The sequence below is a fragment of the Neomonachus schauinslandi genome, chromosome 11 (assembly GCF_002201575.2).
Source record: "Neomonachus schauinslandi chromosome 11, ASM220157v2, whole genome shotgun sequence".
Lineage (NCBI taxonomy): Eukaryota > Metazoa > Chordata > Mammalia > Carnivora > Phocidae > Neomonachus > Neomonachus schauinslandi.
In genome coordinates, this window is record NC_058413.1 from 50,564,524 (window position 1) to 50,584,203 (window position 19,680).

General features: G+C 39.9%; 1 protein-coding gene across 1 annotated transcript; it reads left to right on the plus strand.

The window, feature by feature from the left end:
- Positions 1 to 6,922: 6,922 nt before the first annotated feature.
- Positions 6,923 to 8,310, plus strand: HBE1 (hemoglobin subunit epsilon 1). Its single transcript, XM_021685681.1, has 3 exons — positions 6,923 to 7,014; positions 7,138 to 7,360; positions 8,182 to 8,310. The coding sequence occupies exons 1-3, from the start codon at positions 6,923 to 6,925 to the stop codon at positions 8,308 to 8,310; spliced, it is 444 nt and encodes a 147-aa protein (XP_021541356.1).
- Positions 8,311 to 19,680: the final 11,370 nt, after the last annotated feature.

The following is a 19,680-nucleotide window of genomic DNA, read 5'->3' on the forward strand; positions in this document are numbered from 1 at the left end:
TAGGAGACCTTATTATAGTTCTCCAGAATCATCAGAGTAATGTGGTTTACAGTGGTGTCTGCAGAGATTAAATTTATTTAGGACACAAACATGGAAGTACAGTAAACCAGAAGAAGAGATCATACGGTTTTTAGGGGCCTGAAAAAGGGAAGATCCCAAAGACGAAGTGATGGGGAAATATGTGTAATTGTTCCTGATTCTTCCCTGTCTTAGGAAATGTTTTTGGTGTCTGGACCTGGCCCATCACGTGAACCATTTGCTCAAACTTCCAATAGAGCTCTCCCGTTGTGCCTCTGAAATGTGTTCCTCCTTCTCCAGGCCACCTTTCCAACGCCAGGCCTCTGAGATGCTTCACACTCTATGATTTCCTCACTGAACTACAGCCACTGTCTCCTGACCATTATTTCTGCCTACATTGTCTGTCCCTATACACCAGAATTATCTTCCTGAAACATGGTCCTGAAATATCTCTCTGGGCTGTCGGGAGGAATCAAAATTTTCCTACTGCCTTCAAGGAAATATCTAAGTTTATCAATCTGAAATATCAATCAGAAACCTTGTAAATATGTCAGCTTTACTAGGATATAATTTATATACTGATTCATTTGAAATATATAGTTTTGTGATTTTTAGTATATGCTCAGTTGTACAGCCATCAATACAATCAATTTTAGAACATTTATTCATCCCCAAAAGAAACTTCATATCCTTTTGAGGTCACATAACTTTTATTACAGTATATTGTTATAATTGTCCTATTCTATTATTAAATAAAGTTATTGTTGTTAACCTCTTAATGTGCCTAATTTATAAACTTTATCATAAGTATGTATGTATAGGAAAAAACTGAGTACATATAGGGGTCAGGACTACCCGCAGTTTCAGACATCCACTGGGGGTCTTGGAACACATTCCCTGTCAATAAGAGGCAACAACTGTACATATATATAGGTATGCATATATACAGATATAATGAGTGCATTAATCATATACATATATGTGTATGTATATATATATTTGTTTTATGTATGTTTTTTCTTACAACTCTGATACAGGAATTATTACTGTTACAAATTTTATAAATTAGCATCTCTATGACCACACCTTCTTCTACTCTCTCCCTCACTTCATCTGTGCCTGCGTTGGACTTATTTTCATTCCCTGAAAATCCTAAGCATCCTCCCACTTCAGAATCTTTATATTTGCAACTCCCTATGCCTTAAACATTTCATGATGGGTCTGTATGAATTGCTCCTTCATCATCTATTGGTATCTTCTCTCTTCTCATGTGTCCCCTTATATAAGAACATTCCTGCCACGCTTTTTAAAGTAGCAATATCATTCCACCCTTGTCGCCATCACACTCTGCCCTTCAGTCCAGGGTTCTCTTCTTCAGTGCACTGAGCAACACTGGCATATTCCATGTATTCTACTTGTTCAGTTACTTTTGTCTAAGTCCTCCCACTATTTACCCCATGAAAACAGGGACTTTGCTTTTCTCACTTCTGTGTTCTTAGCACTTTTGCAGTGTTGAATGAATGGTCAAACACACACAAATAAAAGTACAAAGAATATAGACAAATAGCCACTGTTGTATGCATACAAAGCAATTGGTGGAACAGTGCTGGGAGTAGGAAGGCCAGCTAGAGCTAGTCAGACCCCAGTAGGCAGAACTGTGATCAGATTCTTGAGTTCCAAGATGTGGCCCACATGTAGGTTGAGATAGGTTCTTGAAGGCTTATTCTGGCCAAATAAAAGGCACACAAACCAAACTAGAAACCAGGGTACTTATTTGTTATTCTGCATTGAGATTTACAACTGCAATACTCACATTTATTAAATAATAAGTCCTTTCCTTACATCAATCAGATAAAAGGAGAGGGGACAAATTGTGAAAAGGTTGGTGGCTGGGTGCAATCATGCCAAATAACTCTCTTGCGAATGGGATCAGATGTGGCTTATTCATCCATCTGCATAACAAGGCTAGCCATGGCATGGACATAAATGTCATGTGAGGTTCAGAACATCTCTAGACTCTAAGCCAATAAAAGAGATCTTCCTTTTCCTATTCTTTCCTTATTGGTCAACTCTATAATGATTGGCATTTTTTTCTTTATACATCAGAACATTTCATAAGATTATAAGTAAGAGCTTCTGGCCTGGAGGTCATTCTGTCTCTTTCAAGTGACTTTGAGTCTCTCTTTTTGTCACTAAATTTATCTTTTGATCTCAGTTGAATTTAGAGAATGCAATTTATTCCCCTGGCTTCCTAGGCCTTGCACATTATCTAGTCACTGTGGCCTTTATATTCTGATAATACTCACATATTTGTGATCATACACACACACATGCATATTACACAGAACATATTTATCAGGCACTTCTGAGCAGCCTTGCAGGACCTTCAAACACTAACCCACAATCTCTTGCATTTGTTGACGTGTAAGAACCAAGGATAGGGTCTTCAAGACAGTAAGAGAAGCACTCTGGATTTCACTGTCTTTAGTGTCTTAGTTCCCTCCCTTGCCACAGTTCTGTGTAGTCTTGAGCTCTTATCTATGCCCACAGTTTCTGACCCCACCCAGCTATCACCAGCTCAAGTCTCTAGAAGGAGAAAAACACTGGATCTGCCTGCCTCTGTTGATTAAAAACAAAACAAAATGAAATAAAAGCCCCCCAAATTCCAGAAAGCAAATGAATTAACAAACCTGAAGAAGAAGAAGAAGAGGAGAAGGAAGAGGAGGAAGAGGAGGAAGAAGAAGAAAGAGGAGGGGGAGAGAATGAGGAAGAGAAACAAAAATAAAAATAAAACAAAACAAAACACAAAAAGATCAATCAGTCAAACATGGGCAGGAAAAGATTGGTGACCTTAGGGACTGAATCGGTTGGAGTACAAAGAAGTGCTACATTAGCTCGTTGGTCTAGGAATCTAGGAGAAATTCCTTTCCCTCTCAGATGCCTCAAACTCAGTAAAATAGGGGTTGTAGGAACTTGGTTTCAGAAAGAACCCTCCTGGGGCTAAAATTAGCAAGGGCTACAAAGCGTTTAGGGGAGGAGCAATCACTAGCTGCCCCCACTAGGTCTACAAAACAAAGGGTGCTAGTTTCTCATAATTCCTTGTGGTGGATGATCTTGTTAATGGATGGGGTCCAACCATAACCATTACTGCTTCCATTTAAGCCCTGCTTACTTACCAAACCTCAAATTTATCCTTTTCCAGAGAGATGTAAATTTTCTATTCAGGGAAGATGTTATGCCATAACTTCAATACTGAATACCCAAAGTGCTGAAGATAGCATGCCTAGGTTAAAAAAAAAAAGCGTTAAATGTTTTTAGAATTCAGAAGTCACCAAGTCAAAGACTTCCCAATCTTCTAGTTGTAGACATGGAAGCTTAGCATAAAATTGGATCTTTTCCATCACTTCTATATACAAGATTCTAAGCCCTATACCTAGAGGAGTCCCATTTGAATCAACCCTAGGTAGAAATATAAATATTAGGTTTATGCATGCTTCAGAGGTACTCTACTTGGATAAAGTTTATTAAATCATTACTTGACTTAGGTCAGAGCCATGGGATATGAACCAATAACACATGGTAGTGCAGTAAACTGAAGGGAAGAAAGATTAGAAAACACTGGCTCTAATAACGGAGTCACTCCTTCACAGTATGTTTTTCTATATTTTTCTTAGTTCGTAAAGTACATTGGGCAATATTATTTGCAATAAACAGGGAAAAAAAAAACAGGAATTCCCTGTTTTTGAAAACAAATCACAAAAATAGATGAAGGCAACTTTACTTAAGGTGAAAAAGCATCAAGGAAAGCAAGAAAATAGAGCTACATTTCTGAAGAAATGGGCAATTTATGACTGTCTAAGCTGCTAAATTCAAGTTTTAACCTTCCAGGTCCATCATGCGGAAAAGTGTGCAGTAACTGAGTTCTGGCCCTCCATTTCCTCACCCTCTTGCTTAATTAACATTCACACACATCTCTGGCTATGCCTTAGGCACAGTGATCCCAGAGGTCAGACCACTGAAGTTTGTATCGTAAGCTGCCAACTGGGAGAAATCACTCTGAGAACAAAACCCAGCTCTGGTTGACTCACCTACAGCCTTTGTGAGAGAAGGTGCCGAGGAGGCGGCAAGGGACTTAGAAAGCAGCCGTGTTGCCTGACGTCAGTGTGGTCTGTTCTCTCATTGCTTCGGTGAACAGAAAATGTTCACTGGCTTCCTGCATGGCAGTCACAGGAAACTCTTGCTACTCATGGTAACCAACTTATTCTAGGTGGATGCAACACCTCATGGAACCTTTGATAGATACCATCTATTTCTGTTATGAGACTATAAATTCTGATGCATAATGGAAGCAGACTGATAGCCTCTCTAATAGAGAATCCTACACAACTTTTTATAGCTTCAATGGTTTATAAACCCTGTCAATGATTTTCTACTTTTAAAATTCAAAAATTAAAAAAAAAAAAAGCTCATTGTGGTTAAGAATAATTTTGGAGTAATTTTTCTCAGATAATACAATGAAAACCATGTAGTGGGGCCAAAGACCTAGTTTACCTACCAACAGCATGACTTATATAATCCACACGAATAGCACCTAATATATTTGACTCATAGGATTTATAGGTGTCATAAATTAACTATAAATTTAGATTTAAGAAAATATTTTATTTTTTCCTGCTTAAGAGACATCTTAAATTTCTTAAAATCCTTCAGAGAGCTTACAAAAGTACAAATGCTACAGAACACCTGAGAGGCAGGAATTAATGTTTATCAAAATTGGGAATTTCTTGGGGCACCTGGGTGGCTCAGTGGTTAAGTGTCTGCCTTAGGCTCAGGTCATGATCCCACGGTCCTGGGATCGAGCCCCGCATCGAGCCCCGCATCGGGCTCCCCGCTCGGCGGGAGGCTTTCTTCTGCCTCTCCCTCTCCCCTCTTGTGTTCCCTCTCTCGCTGTGTCTCTCTCTGTCAAATAAATAAATAAAATCTTTAAAAAAAAAATTGGAATTTCTTTTTAAAAAGTCTTTTAATTTAAATACCTTAAGACATAACATGTTTTTTACTTTATTAATTTTTAAATTTTATATGTAATAAATATTCTTACTGTTTACTTTTTCTGATGATTTAATCTTTCTGATCTATCTGGATAATCATATCACTTATTTCTAATCATGTCACTCGTGAAAAACCCTGGGTTTTTCATCCAGGAAAGGGAGACAATAATAATATTTCATATTTGAAGTAAAGTACTTCAAAATGAGCAGCTGAGATAATTTAGCTTGAATCAACAAGCACCTAAGCAGTAAGAGACTACACTCAGCCAACCTGAACTGACTTCAGAATCAGAATTGATAAGCCTTGAACTGAGCTACAGATATGCGGCTTTTCAACTCTGTAATATATATAGTCTAGCCCAGGGAGGTTTTCCTGACTTTCTTAAGAGGGGAAAAGCTAACAAACACTGTGAAAGTCACAGCCCAGGAACACTGGTCCATTAAAGACTGAAACTTAATTATACAACTATAGAATGTTTCTCCTCCAACATTCCTTACCACCATACCAACAGGACTCCGGACTAATAACAGTGGATTGCAATTGAAAAAGTTGCAAGGTGCAGACTCTAGTTCATGCTGAGTTTTTAGGGAAGTCCAAAGACAAGAGTGGCATCAACAAACAAACAAACAAATAAACAAACAAAAGGACACTAGAAGCATTTGAAGCCTCTGGCACCTATGGCTGCAACAAACATTAAACATACTCCAACCTCTAGCCTAATTACCTGCCAGTTCATCTATTCTTCAGCTTGATCACAAGTCCTGGTTTTATTTTTTTATTTATTTTTATTTTTTAAAGATTTTATCTATTTATTTGACAGATAGAGACACAGCGAGAGAAGGAACACAAGCAGGGCGAGTAGGAGAGGAAGAAGCAGGCTTCCCTGTGGAGCAGGGAGCCCGATGCGGGGCTCGATCCCAGAACCCCAGGATCATGACCTGAGCTGAAGGCAGACACTTAACGACTGAGCCACCCAGGTGTCCCACAAGTCCTGGTTTTAAATAATTGTAGAGTCCTCAGCTGTCTCACTGATTAAAGAAGTATTCGCAGGGCAGAAAATCAAGAAAAGAGCTCAGGGAAATCTCCCCAAAGTAGCCAATTTCTCCTGAAGTCACAGAGAAATGGACAGAGAGAGGGTTCCACGGAAGCACAGGACATAAGTTTATTCTTTCTGTCCTTTCTATGAAATTACCCTCAGGTATTGTACTTTGGGATTGAGGTCTTAGTCCTATTGTGGATCCCTTGTTACTCTCTTCAGCTTCCTGAAGTAACCATGTATGTGTTTTGTCTCCTTTGGAAAACTAAGAACCAGAGGCTTGGTTATAATCCACTCCTCAAGTGAGTTAAAACTGGCTGAGATTCTGTGTCAACAACTGTACTTTTTTCTTTTTGACTCTGTTCTTGTCCCTGTCACCATCTTTAACTCAAATATTAAAACTGTTTTGACTGAAACTCTTCCCCTATCTTAGGCTTAGCTCCTTTCAATAGTTTTTCTTGGAGAAGAAGAAAGGGAGAGATGGATGTCATCTTGGAGTATCACCTGGGGAGAAAAGAGGGTGAAAAGGAGAATGAATGGTAAATTGTGTTGAGGACAGAAGAGGAGCCAACAAAGGAAGGCTGTCTCAGGAACCAATATACATTATCACAAGTTCCGTGTACCTTCTTCATTGTTGACCCTTTCCTGACCTGACTCCACCCCTGAGGGACACAGCTTAGCCTTGACCAATGACTTCAAAGAACTAGGAGGAACAAGGGGCCAGAAGGTCAGCAGTAAAGAATAAAAGGTGACAGCTGCCAGGAATAACACAAACCTACTTCTCTCTCTGATCACCTGTAAGCTCCCAGACCTGACATCATGGTGCATTTTAGTGCTGAGGAGAAGACTGCTGTTACTAGCCTGTGGGGCAAAGTGAATGTGGAAGAGGCTGGAGGCGAGGCCCTGGGCAGGTAGGCACTGGGTTTCAAGGTATGGGAAAGGGTGGTGAATATGAACCTGGCCAAGTGACCAGGAAATTCCTCAAGATTTTTGAAAGTCTCTGATTTTCCACCTACAATGGTTCCATCCCATAGGCTCCTGGTCGTTTACCCCTGGACCCAGAGGTTCTTTGACAACTTCGGCAACCTGTCCTCTGCCTCTGCCATCATGGGTAACCCCAAGGTCAAGGCCCACGGCAAGAAGGTGCTGACTTCCTTTGGAGATGCTATTAAGAACATGGACAATCTCAAGGGCGTCTTTGCTAAGCTGAGTGAGCTGCACTGTGACAAGCTGCACGTGGATCCCGAGAACTTCAGGGTGAGTCAGGAAATGTTCATGTACTCTTTTATTACTTTTCACTTTGAGATGATAATGGAAGTTGAGTCTTTGATTGGAAAGACTAACAAAAATTTCAGAAATTATGGTTTGAACTTGGTTTTAGAAGGACACATCTCCAATGTGCATAACCAGGGCCACCTTGATTCAGGATTAGTGACAGTAAAGGGCTATTAGCAGCCAGAGTTTGCTTAAAAGTTTTCAAGTACTTTTGTCAGAACCAGATGTGTTCATCCTAGAGAATGACTTCAGAGAATAGCAGACTTGTTCAAGGAGGAACGGAATTTGGTGTTTGGTAGATAAAGTTCTGTCTCAAGGAAGGTGAAAAGTCTTATTTTATGTGGGTCCTGATGACTAAAGTTTAGGGAGAGATTTGGGGGAAAAATTTTTAGACAGCCTCTCACACAACAAGTTCTCTAAAATATATTAAATTACCTGTCAGTATTGTTACCAAATGGAGGCGTGTTCCTGCACTGATTGGAGACTTTAAATAAACTCACTCTGGGCACCCATGCAGCCCTAAAATCCCATTATTACAAGAATTAACCAGTTGGTAGATAAGAGAGGGAGGGAGAGACGCAAATAAAAATGGTGGCTTGGGAGGCAGGGAGTCGAATGGAGAGCTCACTCATTACACTGAATTTAGGGACTAGCTTATCTGAGCTTTTTGCAGGCACACACCTTGGGGCAGTTTAAGGTGTGGACTTGGCAGGGAGTATAGGTATTGAGCCACTTTTTCTGCAATTCTTTTTGAGAACTTCTACTCAACATGCCAATTTGTCATTTTATCTTTCACCTAACAGCTCCTGGGCAACGTATTGGTGATCATTCTGGCTTCTCATTTTGGCAAAGAATTCACCCCCGGTGTACAGGCTGCTTGGCAGAAGCTGGTGGCTGGTGTTGCCACTGCTCTGGCCCACAAGTACCACTGAGTCCTCTTTCCAGTTCAGCAGTACCCTTCTGTGTCCCCAGTGTCCTCCTTCTGCATATGGGGATTTGGGTTTGGCCTTGAGAGCACAGTTTCTGTTTAATAAAGTTCATTCTATTCAACAATCAGAAATTAATATTGTGTCTTCTCCATCTTTCACTCTCGTGTTAAAGGAGAAAAGTTTCATTGGCTGAGAGGTGGGAGGAGACATAGGAAAAAATAAGAGCTCCTTTGGGAAGACAGACATTATGGGAGGATTCTAGAGGATCTTGGTGGATGATAGAATGGGGAAGAAGTTTTCTGGGTGGGGGAAAATGTTAGTTAAGCGGGCAGGGATTTACAGGGCAGTGTGGCAAAAAGTTACTGTAGAGGGGAAGGAAGGAGGTGCTAAGCAGTGCCTCAGAAAAAATAAGATAGATTTGTGGTACATGTCTTAGCTTTAAAACCTTTGCAAGGATCTAAGGTCTAGGCTAGGGTTATTTTTCAATTTGCTTTAATGTACATATTGAATCAGCTAACTTATCATATATCTTGTGAGGCTGAATTGGACATAAGAAGATGAGTTGAGGGATGGCTGGGAGCTTTCCAGAAAAATAACCAACAATAAGCTCTTCTTTCCCAAAGGGTTCCATGGTCTCAATGGGGAGCCAAGGCTAAGACACATGAAATCATTGTGTGTTATTTTATTTACTTATTTTTTTAAAGATTTTATTTACTTATTTGGCAGAGAGAGACACAGCGAGAGAGGGAACACAAGCAGGGGGAGTGGGAGAGGGAGAAGCAGGCCTCCCGCAGAGCAGGGAGCCGGATGCGGGGCTCGATCCCAGGACCCTGGGATCATGACCTGAGCCGAAGGCAGATGCTCAATGACTGAGCCACCCAGGCGCCCCTGTGTGTTATTTTATAATCGAATGTAACATGCACTAAAATAAAGTTGGAGTTAGGATACTGTATGAATTTGGGGGAGGGGGGATGATCAAGACTTCATGGAGTAGAGGAGATACTAATGAAGGCTCATAGTCTAAAACCAGTAAGCTAGGGCTTGGTGACTTGCAGGAAAATGGCTTTCTGGAAATAGAGGAGATAGTAAGACATAGGTAGAGCAATAGGAAAGACAAGAAAATGCCAGGATAAAGTTCACTGAATGAACTTTGAATATAAAAATAAAATAATATAAAAATAAAAACCTGAATATAAATATAAAAACTATTACTAAGCTTTTGGCAAGAGTAAACAATAAATATCCTTAGAACTATAATCACTCAAGGAATAGTAGTTGGGGGGAAAGTAATCAACTTAATTCACACAAAATGAATTCAAAATTGCAGAGGCTAGACATGGATGCTAATTCAGAGCAACAGCCATAATGGCCTAAACCCAAGAGCAGTGACATCTGCAAAAATGTGAAGGATGAGCAGAGGTAGAGTGAGGAAAAGATGATATCTGACTGGCTGGGATGGATGACAAGGAAGGAGCTGGTAGTTGATGACTGAAATCTCCCAGCCTGGGGGGGGGGGGGGGGGGGAGGGAGGGGTGGAATCTAACAAGAGGCTAGGCACTGACTTGGGGATACTTCTGAGGAAGTGGCATGACTCCATCACTCTTGAGGGAGTCATTGCTAGGTTGCTCAGGAATCTTGACCTCCAGGCCTTGAGTCAAACTCTCACATCAAGGTCCAAGACCTTCACACTTTACAAGTTAAGAGTGTCGTATCTTGACAAATTTAACTCTCAGGCATTTCATTGACCCTGTGCATTGATTAGAATTTGTCCTGTGAATTACCTTCTGATTTGGGCTCATGTCTCCACAACAGTGGTGAGAGGCAAATGATTACTTAGTTGCAGGCTATCAACAGCACTGGTCTCTGAGCCCTGTAGCCTCTCTTTTTGCCCCTCAGCAAAGGAAACAGAGGCTATTCCTGGCACTACACCAGTCAGTCAATCAGTCAGTCAAGTCAGTCAGTCAGTGTCTCAGTCAATAACAAACGTGAATTTTTAATCGATCAGTCTCATTTCCTCTTTCTTGCCTTCAGCTCTTAACTCTGACTCTGCTTGTCACAGGGTCAACGACGGTGATGATGGAGTGGTGGGCAGAAGATACATTCTTTATCCCTTAAGGGTCTAGATTTCAATATCAATGTTGCCAGTTGAGACCATTTAAATGATAACAACTTCATAATTAACACACACACGTGCATATGCACATGCAGACACAGGTCTGGATGACTCAGATTATTTTTTTTAAGATCTATTTATTTATTTATTTTAGAGAGAGAGTGAACACAAGAGGGAGAGACAGAGGGAGAGGGAGAGTCCCAAGCAGACTCCCCAGTGCATGTAGAGCCTGACACAGGGCTCAATCTCAAGATCCTGAGATCACGACCTGAGCTGAAACCCGAGTCAGATGCTTAGCCAGCTGAGCCACCCAGGAGCTCCTCAGACTTTTAATAGATGAAAAAAGGACTAATTATTATTGATAGGCAATAAGAGCCATGTGAGAAAAATAATGTCATAATGAACAGAATATTCTTGGAATATTAAGAGTACAGAGGTTTAGAGGTAATGTCATTACCAGGTTGACAATTCTCTAATGGCTTCTCAACTCTCTACCACTGAAGACAAATCCCAAGTTATTAGGTTTCTGCTTCCTGCAGCAACATTTCCTGCCTACCTGTATCCTTACCTTTACATGTCATCTGCACCAACCCATTATTTATGTCTCCAGCATACCAAAGGTTTGTCATACCTCCCTCAGAGGTGTGGATTACCTATTCCAGCTGTCAGAACTTTTATTCCAATATCTCCCCATAACAAATTCCTTCTTTTCATTCTCACTCCAGCTCAAATACTACTTCCTGAGAAGGACTAATCCTGATGTAATCAGGTCCCTCCCTCATTGAGTCCAGATATTCCTTTCTTCATAGCAAATGACAGTTACTGAAATTATGTTGTAGATTGGTTTAATTATTCATTTTTGATATCTTCCACCCCCACATTATAAATATTAAGAGGAAAGTTTTCTTCTCTGCCTCATTTATCTTAGATCTCTATTACTGAGAACAATTATTCAACAATTAGATTTTGAGTGTCTCAGAATACATGAGAAGGAGGGTTTAAAAAATGCATGGATGGCTTCTGTAATGAAATGACTTTAGCGGTGAGGATTTAGGCAATGTCAGAAGCAATGACTTGGGGAAAAGGGAAAGATAAAACAGCAATGGACAAGGAGAAATCAATGAACCTTTGGAAGATACTGCCTTGAAAGCATAAGAGAAAAGCAGGAGTTGCAGAGGACTACTGGAAAGCTATTTGGGTTTCTGGAAAAGTGGGGAGGTTGCTTACAGACATTAGGGGTCATAGAAATCCGTTTGTCTGAGGAGGAGTAGTTAAGACTTTCTCACTCTTTAAAGTCTTTAGACGCTTGGAAATCAGCTTCTGATTCATTCTCCATGGCCAAGTTCTACAAACTGAACCCAAAGGATTATCAAATATGATCAAAGATCTACATACACTCATCTCACAGACTTCCTATTTTACAGACTACAATCTGGCTCTGAAGCTTATATCTCCTTACCAATCCAAGTGTGCCCTTAAATTGAGAAAGGTGTCAAATTATTATGGCTATCACTGGAAAATAACTACTGATATCATGAATCTCATCTTCCTGGACTTTTAGTTACCCTCATCTATGAGCAGGTACAGGCTTTAAATGAGGTCATGACGACTGAAAAGATCTCACCTATGCTGTCATAGTTTCAGGCAACCTGGTAAGTTAGAGGATAAACTAATTTGGAGAGAGAGGCATCCTGAAATAAAATGGCCACAGAGGCAAATAATCAAGCCCGGTTTCCAAAGCTTCAGGGATCACAATTTAGCAAGTATCAGGCTTTGGCTGTGCTCAAAGTTGCCTCTTCTCTTCCTTCATTTCACTTATCTCTGACTTTAAAGAGAATCCTCTTGGGTTTGCCTCAAATTCTTATTCTTCTTTACCGTTGTCTTCACCATTTCCCTAAGAACAGATAATAGTCTCTCAATAATCTCAGGTTGAAAGGATTAATTCTCTAATGGCAGGAATTCAGTCTCCATGTATTGGATTGAGCGTTTTAAATTTTAGAGTACCCTGTAAGTAACATAGAGGTGCAGTCTCAATGTTATTTTTTTAAGGAGTGATCTCAGGGAGAAACAAACAAGCTCATTTCCTAAAGCTCTAAATGCAGGAGTAATAGACTCTGAGAGGAAAAAAAAAAAAAATGAACCATTCCCCTTCTCACTGGAAGTGTGTACATCCTATCCTATAAAAATGCATTCTTTGAACATATACCAAATCGCGGTATCCCAGTGACTAGCACAATGCCTGGCATAGTCAGTGTACAGATGTTTGTGTGAGTGAATGAGGGGTGTGCAGAAGCTCTTTATATAGCACAGGGAAGCCAGCGGACACAGGATTACATACCACAAGAAAACTAATGAGTTGATGCTAATTTAATGTATTTTTACCTCACACTAAGGTAATGCTTAATAAAGACATTAATATTCAACTTTTAGAAGTTAGCACAGTGCAATGCACATAGTGGGTGCTCAATAATGTTAAATGAACAGATTTGTAATACTAGACTTAATTCCATCTGACTACTCTTAAATTTTCAGTTAGAGCATAGATATTGTAAAATCCAAATCCAAATACACATTAAAATCTTGTTTTCCTGAAAGTATGACATCTAAAATACTTGTAGAAAAACCTTGTCATAAACTGATTTGACTTTGATATTGGCTTATAATGTCTCTTCTTATCATATGTAATATTAGTGGAACATTCAACTCTACCCAAACCATAAGAATTCTTCAATGATCAGTTGTCTGAAGCCATTATATGAACTGTTAGGTTGGATTTGGCTGGGTGTGGCAGTTGTTGGATTTTAAATCAAAGGACTTCTAATAAGTATCTTCCAAAAGCAAGTTCTAGAACCCTATTCAAGTGCATATGTACATTGTCACAGAGCAAAGTAAACTGTAATTAGCTGCTATATTTTATATAATGATTTCTGCAAAAGCCCAGTTTAATATTTGACAGGTTAATTCTTATTAATTTGTTGGAATTGTTTATTGTTAATAATGCAAATAGATAACCTTTAATTATCCTTAAGTACCCTTTCACTATTAATGGTTTGAAATGGGTGGTAAGCAAACCAATTTGAAATAAAATATGAACATGTGCTATTGTATTATAACACTATACACTTTCTTAACAGTTAAATTTTTAAAAAATGTTTTTGTAGCATATATTGTATATGTTTATAGTATATGTAGTAAATAAAAATATGGCCAAAAAAATGCTTGTTTGAGATGCTTAAGACCAAAGTACTGTAGGTGACAGGGGCAGTAGTGTGTGGAATACTGTCAATGAAGATGGCTTCAGCTTGATTAGAAATGAAGATAAGTGAAACAGCAAGGGAGTATAGATCCAACACATGGCAGAGACAACTCCCTTAATCTGCAGCCCATGCCATGGAATCTTCGGCTACTCTCTGCATTGAACACATGCTAGCACCCTTCTCCCCCAACTTCCCAAACACCTGTATTTCTTGAGACAAATTGGTAGATACACGAAATCTGCCAGACTGTTGTCTGATGACTCTGAGGGAATATCTTTTGCTTAGGTAAGTATGCTGACTATTAAGTGGATTAAAAAACACTGGAAGAACATCCAATCCTGCCCTAATTTACCTGTTTTGCTTCCTTATGCTGTTGGATAGATGTATTATTACTATTTTAAGAAATACTAAATCATGTGCCCAATGAAATCTTTTTTTTAGATTTTAAAATTTATTTTTTAATTTAAATTCAACATATGGTACAATCTTAAGAGAACTAAGAACCAAGAAGGGTCATGGCTTCTTCCCTATAAAGATTGGCTGAACAAAAGACTGGTACATTGTCACAACTCCTCACTCAATGCCTAGGACACTTACAGTTCTTTCTTTTTACAGTTTTAATCCATGCTTCATCATCAGTCTTTAAGTCATTGCAGGTTGGGTGGATCAGGGGGACCTTGAGATGTGAATTGCATACTAGCTGGGGGACTAGGGTGGATGGGTGTAGGAGGGAAGAGGGGAAAGAAATAGAGTATCAAATTTCACATGAAGAGCAGAGTCCCTCTGAGGGATGGGTTTTTTAAAAACAGAGGGGTGACAGGAAACAAACTGAGGGTTGCTGGAGTGGTGGGGGGTGGGAGGGATGGGGTGGCTGGGTGATAGACATTGGGGAGGGTATGTGCTATGGTGAGTGCTGTGAATTGTGTAAGACTGATGAATCACAGACCTGTATCTCTGAAACAAATAATACATTATATGTTTAAAAAAAAAAAGATAGTAGGAAGGGAAAAATGAAGGGGGGGAAATTGGATGGGGAGATGAACCATGAGAGACTATGGACTACGAGAAACAAACTGAGGGTTCTAGAGGGGAAGGGGGTGGGGCCTGGGTTAACCTGGTGATGGGTATTAAAGAGGGCACGTACTGAATAGAGCACTGGGTGTTATATGCAAACAGTGAATCATGGAACACTACATCAAAAACTAATGATGTAATGTATGATGATTAACATAACATAATAAAATTAAATTAAAAAAAAAACCAGAAGTGTGGTTTAGTCATTTTGGAAAGCAGTTGGAGACACCAGGTGATGAAGAGAAAGGAGTTAGTGTTATTTTATATGCAGGGAACCAGTCAAAATTACTTCAGGAGACTGAATATGAATAGAAGGTTTAAGAAAATTGATACATATGTGGGTGCATACCTGATCAGAGAAGGAGTATAGACTTGGGTGTGGCCATAGCAGCTTGGTGTGATTTTGAAGAAGTGATTGGGAAAAGGACGGACGATTAGGGCAAAGATTCAGCAGGACTTGAAAAATAATTGACAGATAGTGGGGAAGTCATAGATGATAGCCGGTTTCCTGTCTGGTGAGTAAGAAAGAAGGACACCTACTGACAGAGAAAAAAATGCCTAGATGTCCCTTACTTTGGAGCTGGAAATGAACATAACCAGTCTCATGGCAATCATGTCATTGAAGAAGTTTCTAGAATGCTCAAACTGACTCAAGAAATAGTTAATAAGTTTTATTTTTTTTTAAGATTTTATTTATTTATTGGACAGAGAGAGACACAGCGAGAGAGGGAACACAAGCAGGGGGAGTGGGAGAGGGGAAGCAGGCTTCCTGCGGAGCAGGGAGCCAGATGCGGGGCTGGATCCCAGCACCCTAGGATCATGACCTGAGCTGAAGGCAGATGCTTAATGACTGAGTCACCCAGGTGCCCCATTAATAGGTTTTAAAAGACTGAATCTCCTTTCTACTCCCATTTCACTGATGTTTACTACTAACACTTCTTCCTCAGAATCTTTCCCATATGTGTCCACCCCAAAGAGTTCCCCAGATGCAGTCTTCTTGGGTAGGGCACGTAGGATGATGGCTGCTATGATTGAACAGCATTTGCATGAGTCCCTCAGTCACTTACAACACACTAAGCAGAATAAACAGGAGTCACTCATACACCATTAGCATGCAGTCACTCACACACTGAAAACACATTAATTGAACACCTTCTGTAAACAGTTATAGTATCCAACACTTTTGTTTTTGTTTTTAATTTTATTTATTTATTTGATAGAGAAAGAGAGAGAGCACACATAAGCAGGTGAAGCAGCAGGCAAAGGGAGAGAGAGAAGCAGACTCCCTGCTGAGCAGGGAGCCCAATGTGGGACTCAATCCCAGGACCCTGGGATCATGACCTGAGCTGAAGGCAGACGCTTAACCAACTGAGCCACCCAGGCGCCCCTATCCAACACTTTTGAATCCCATATTTGCCCTATTCTCTGCCTACTTAAGACATCACTCTATTTTCTAAATTAAAGTATCAGGATTTTTTTCTTTTCCTGTGTTGTTACTCATTTCTTACCTGAGCAATCTCTTCCCTCAGCCCTTCTCCTGTGCTGTCCTCATAGATTATCTATGAACATGTACACACACACACACACACACACGCCTTCAGGATCAGAGTATTTAATATTTAAATAGGATCTAATATTTCTCAATAGTCTATAAAAGCCACTTGAGCAAGATAGTTTGGTAATGAACAAGATATTTTGCAATATTAATCTAGACAAGAGTACAAATGGATTAGAAATAGTATCATTATCATGATTAAAATTCTTTAATGGCTTCTCACTCAAGATAATGAAGATGATCTTGAAGAGATTTAAGCAGGTACTACTTCTAGGATCCTCTCTGACCACTCTCTTCTTTACTATTTCCATATCAACCCCACTGACCCAGTGTTTGTCTGTCTACATACCAACTATGTATATGTGTAGGTTGTATATGTGTGTAAGTGTGTGTGTTTGTCTGCCTTGGAGCTTTAAATTTGTTATTCCAACTTCCAGAACTTTTCTTTCTTACTATCTTTCCATGGCAACATCTTCATGTCATTATGGCCTCAGCTCAAATATTGACCCCCCCAAAGAGATCATTGCTAACGTAATTGTAACCCACTCACATCAAGATATGAATTTTCTTCAAAGCAAATAATAATATATGAAATGATTTACTCATTCTGTATCTCCCCCTTTATAGAATATAGTTCCAAGAAAGCAGTTTTCCTCTCTGAATTGTTTATCTGAAATCACCAGTACATAAAACAATCAATGGTGCATAGAAGTTCAATGTATTTGTCAAAAGGATATTTGAAAACACCTTAGGGGGCTTTTGTGAAGAACCAGCTTCATAGGTGAGAATTTAGGCAATATCAGAAGGAGTGACACAGGGGGCACCTGGGTGGCTCAGTCAGTGGAGCATGCACCTCTTGATCTCAGGGTTGTGAGTTAGAGTCTCATGTAGGGTGTAGAGATTACTTAAAAAAAATAAAATGTTGCAGCAACTAATGATGTATGGTGACTAACATAACATAATAAAATAAAACAAAATTAAAAAAAAAACAACAACAAAAAGAAATGGGAAGGATGGAAGGGTGCAACAGCTGTGGACAAGGAGGAGTCAGCAAGCCTTGGAAAGAGGTTGCTCTGAAAGCAAAGAGAGAAGCAGTGGTTACAGATGACTGTCGGACTCACGGTCTGTGTTTCTGGGAGCATGGGGAGGTTGTTCACAGATATGAGGGATCACAGAAGTGCATCAGCCTGAAGGAGAAGAATTAAGAATCACATTCACTTGTTAAGGCTTTCAGAGGCTTCGACACCAGCCTTTGAGCCATACTTCTAAGAGAGGCTCTGCACTGAATACATCAGATGTGGTTAAATATCTGTTCACACTCAACCCACAAAGCTCCACGCTTGAAGAGACTCTAATCTGAGTTTCCCTTAGACTCTTTGCCCTATACATTTATTCCAACAAAAAATGTTCCCATCTCATCATTAGGGGGTGAGAATTCACAAATTTTTGCTTACAGCTCTAAAATAGCTATTGACTTGTTATAAATTTCATTCTCCTGGCCTTTAAACTTTTCCTGAGTCTCCATCAATGAATAGACATAAGCTTCCTATGAGATCATCAGGACTGAAAAGATTTTTACAATTTTTTTTTTTAAAGATTTTATTTATTTTGACAGAGAGAGACACAGCGAAAGAGGGAACACAAGTAGGGGAAGTGGGAGAGGGAGAAGCAGGCTTCCCTCTGAGAAGGGAGCCTGATGCGGGGCTCGATCCCAGGACCCTGGGATCATGACCTTAGCCGAAGGCAGACGCTTAACGACTGAGCCACCCAGGTGCCCCAAGATTTTTACAATTTTATAATAATACAATTTCGGACAATCTGTTATGTTAGGAGAAAAATAATTTGAAGATAGAGATTCCCTCGAATCAAATTCACAGGTAACTTCTTGATCTCCATTTTTATTCGATCAGCAGATCTCTAGTCTTAGGGGCAAATAATCAAGCCAGATTTACGAAGCTTCAAGACTCCTGATCAGATAGCATCTGAGATCATGCATCACTTTCAGAGAAAAAACAATTAGTATGAACCCTGACTCTCTCACATTGGAAGTGTGTCCTGTCAAAAACTGTAGCTAATTAAAAATAAAATAAATTATCTAAAGTGTAATGATGTCACAGCTATGACTACGGGGACTATTAGAGAAAAAAGAATCTCTGCCCCTTCAGAGTTTTATTTTATTTATTTTATTTTATTTTGTCTTATTTTAATTTATTAATTCATTTGACAGAGAGAGAGCAAGAGAGCACAAGCAAGAGGAGAAGCAGAGGGAGAGGGAGAAGCAGACTCCCCACTGAGCAGGGAGTCTGATGCGAGGCTCAATCCCAGGACCCTGAGATCATGACCTGAGCCGAAGGTAGATGCTTAACCACCTGAGCCACCCAGGCGCCTTTACCACACATGAGAGAAAGCAAAAGAAGTGCTTCCTTATGTAAATTCTCAGACTAAGACCAGCTGAAAAGTGGACCCAGCATTTATCAGAATCGGCTCTTTAAAATCAGCACAACCTGCCAGTGAACCTTCTACCATTGTTTTCATCGAGATGGAAGAGCTACACCAAACCAAAACCCTGGGCCCCTAGCTAGAACACACCCTTGTGCTGTGGGAAATATACATAGTCAGTTGTAGACGCAAATACAGAGGTAAACCATTTTTCCCAGAGGAGCAGACATGCTTTACTTTAAATGGGCACATAGATAATAAGATGTCTAGTCCTATATTTTATTACCTAACATTATTCTTGCAATCAAACTGATGCTTTATGGGAACCATTTCTCCCTGACTACGTGAGCAATAGGGATCATGGCCCAGATTTGGCCCACAAGAGATCTAGTCAAGGTCAATAGATCACTATGCCTGTGGCAGTCACTGCTAACTGAAGGAGACTTACACTGAAACCATCATGACTCCTGTACTGGTAACCAAAGAACTCTAAAATCTCTGAATTTGTAATTAGCTTTAAATTTTTTAGTTTTTGTTAGCTTTAATCGAAGGACATGTCTGGGAGAGTGACAAGAATTTCAGGGAAGACCGGCAAAGAGCACCGAAATTTTCTATCATGGGATGGAGAAAGAATAGCTAAAAGAAAAAGTGAATAGAGAAATTTTGCATAACTGAGTTGAACAGGGAACAGCACATATTCAGTGGGGTGGGGGGACTCCAAGACGCTATCGCAGATGTAAGTTACCACAAAACTCTTGTGTCTAAATACCACAGCTGTATTCAGAGTCTAGGCTTAATCAATAGCCTCATGGAACTGGGGAAAACAACGGGACAGTAACTCATGCATGGTGAATAAAAGGCCACATATTCTAGCAGCAGGAAATAGCTACCTTTGACACATCTGTGATTACCAGTAAGCTCCCAGACCAGACACC

What these genes read in the sequence shown, in the direction of transcription:
- HBE1 (XM_021685681.1), top strand. Translation starts at nt 6,923, where the DNA reads ATGGTGCATTTTAGTGCTGAGGAGAAGACTGCTGTTACTAGCCTGTGG. An exon ending in GGAGGCGAGGCCCTGGGCAG is followed by an intron (nt 7,015 to 7,137) that starts GTAGGCACTGGG and finishes TCCATCCCATAG; the next exon opens with GCTCCTGGTCGTTTACCCCT. An exon ending in TGGATCCCGAGAACTTCAGG is followed by an intron (nt 7,361 to 8,181) that starts GTGAGTCAGGAA and finishes TTCACCTAACAG; the next exon opens with CTCCTGGGCAACGTATTGGT.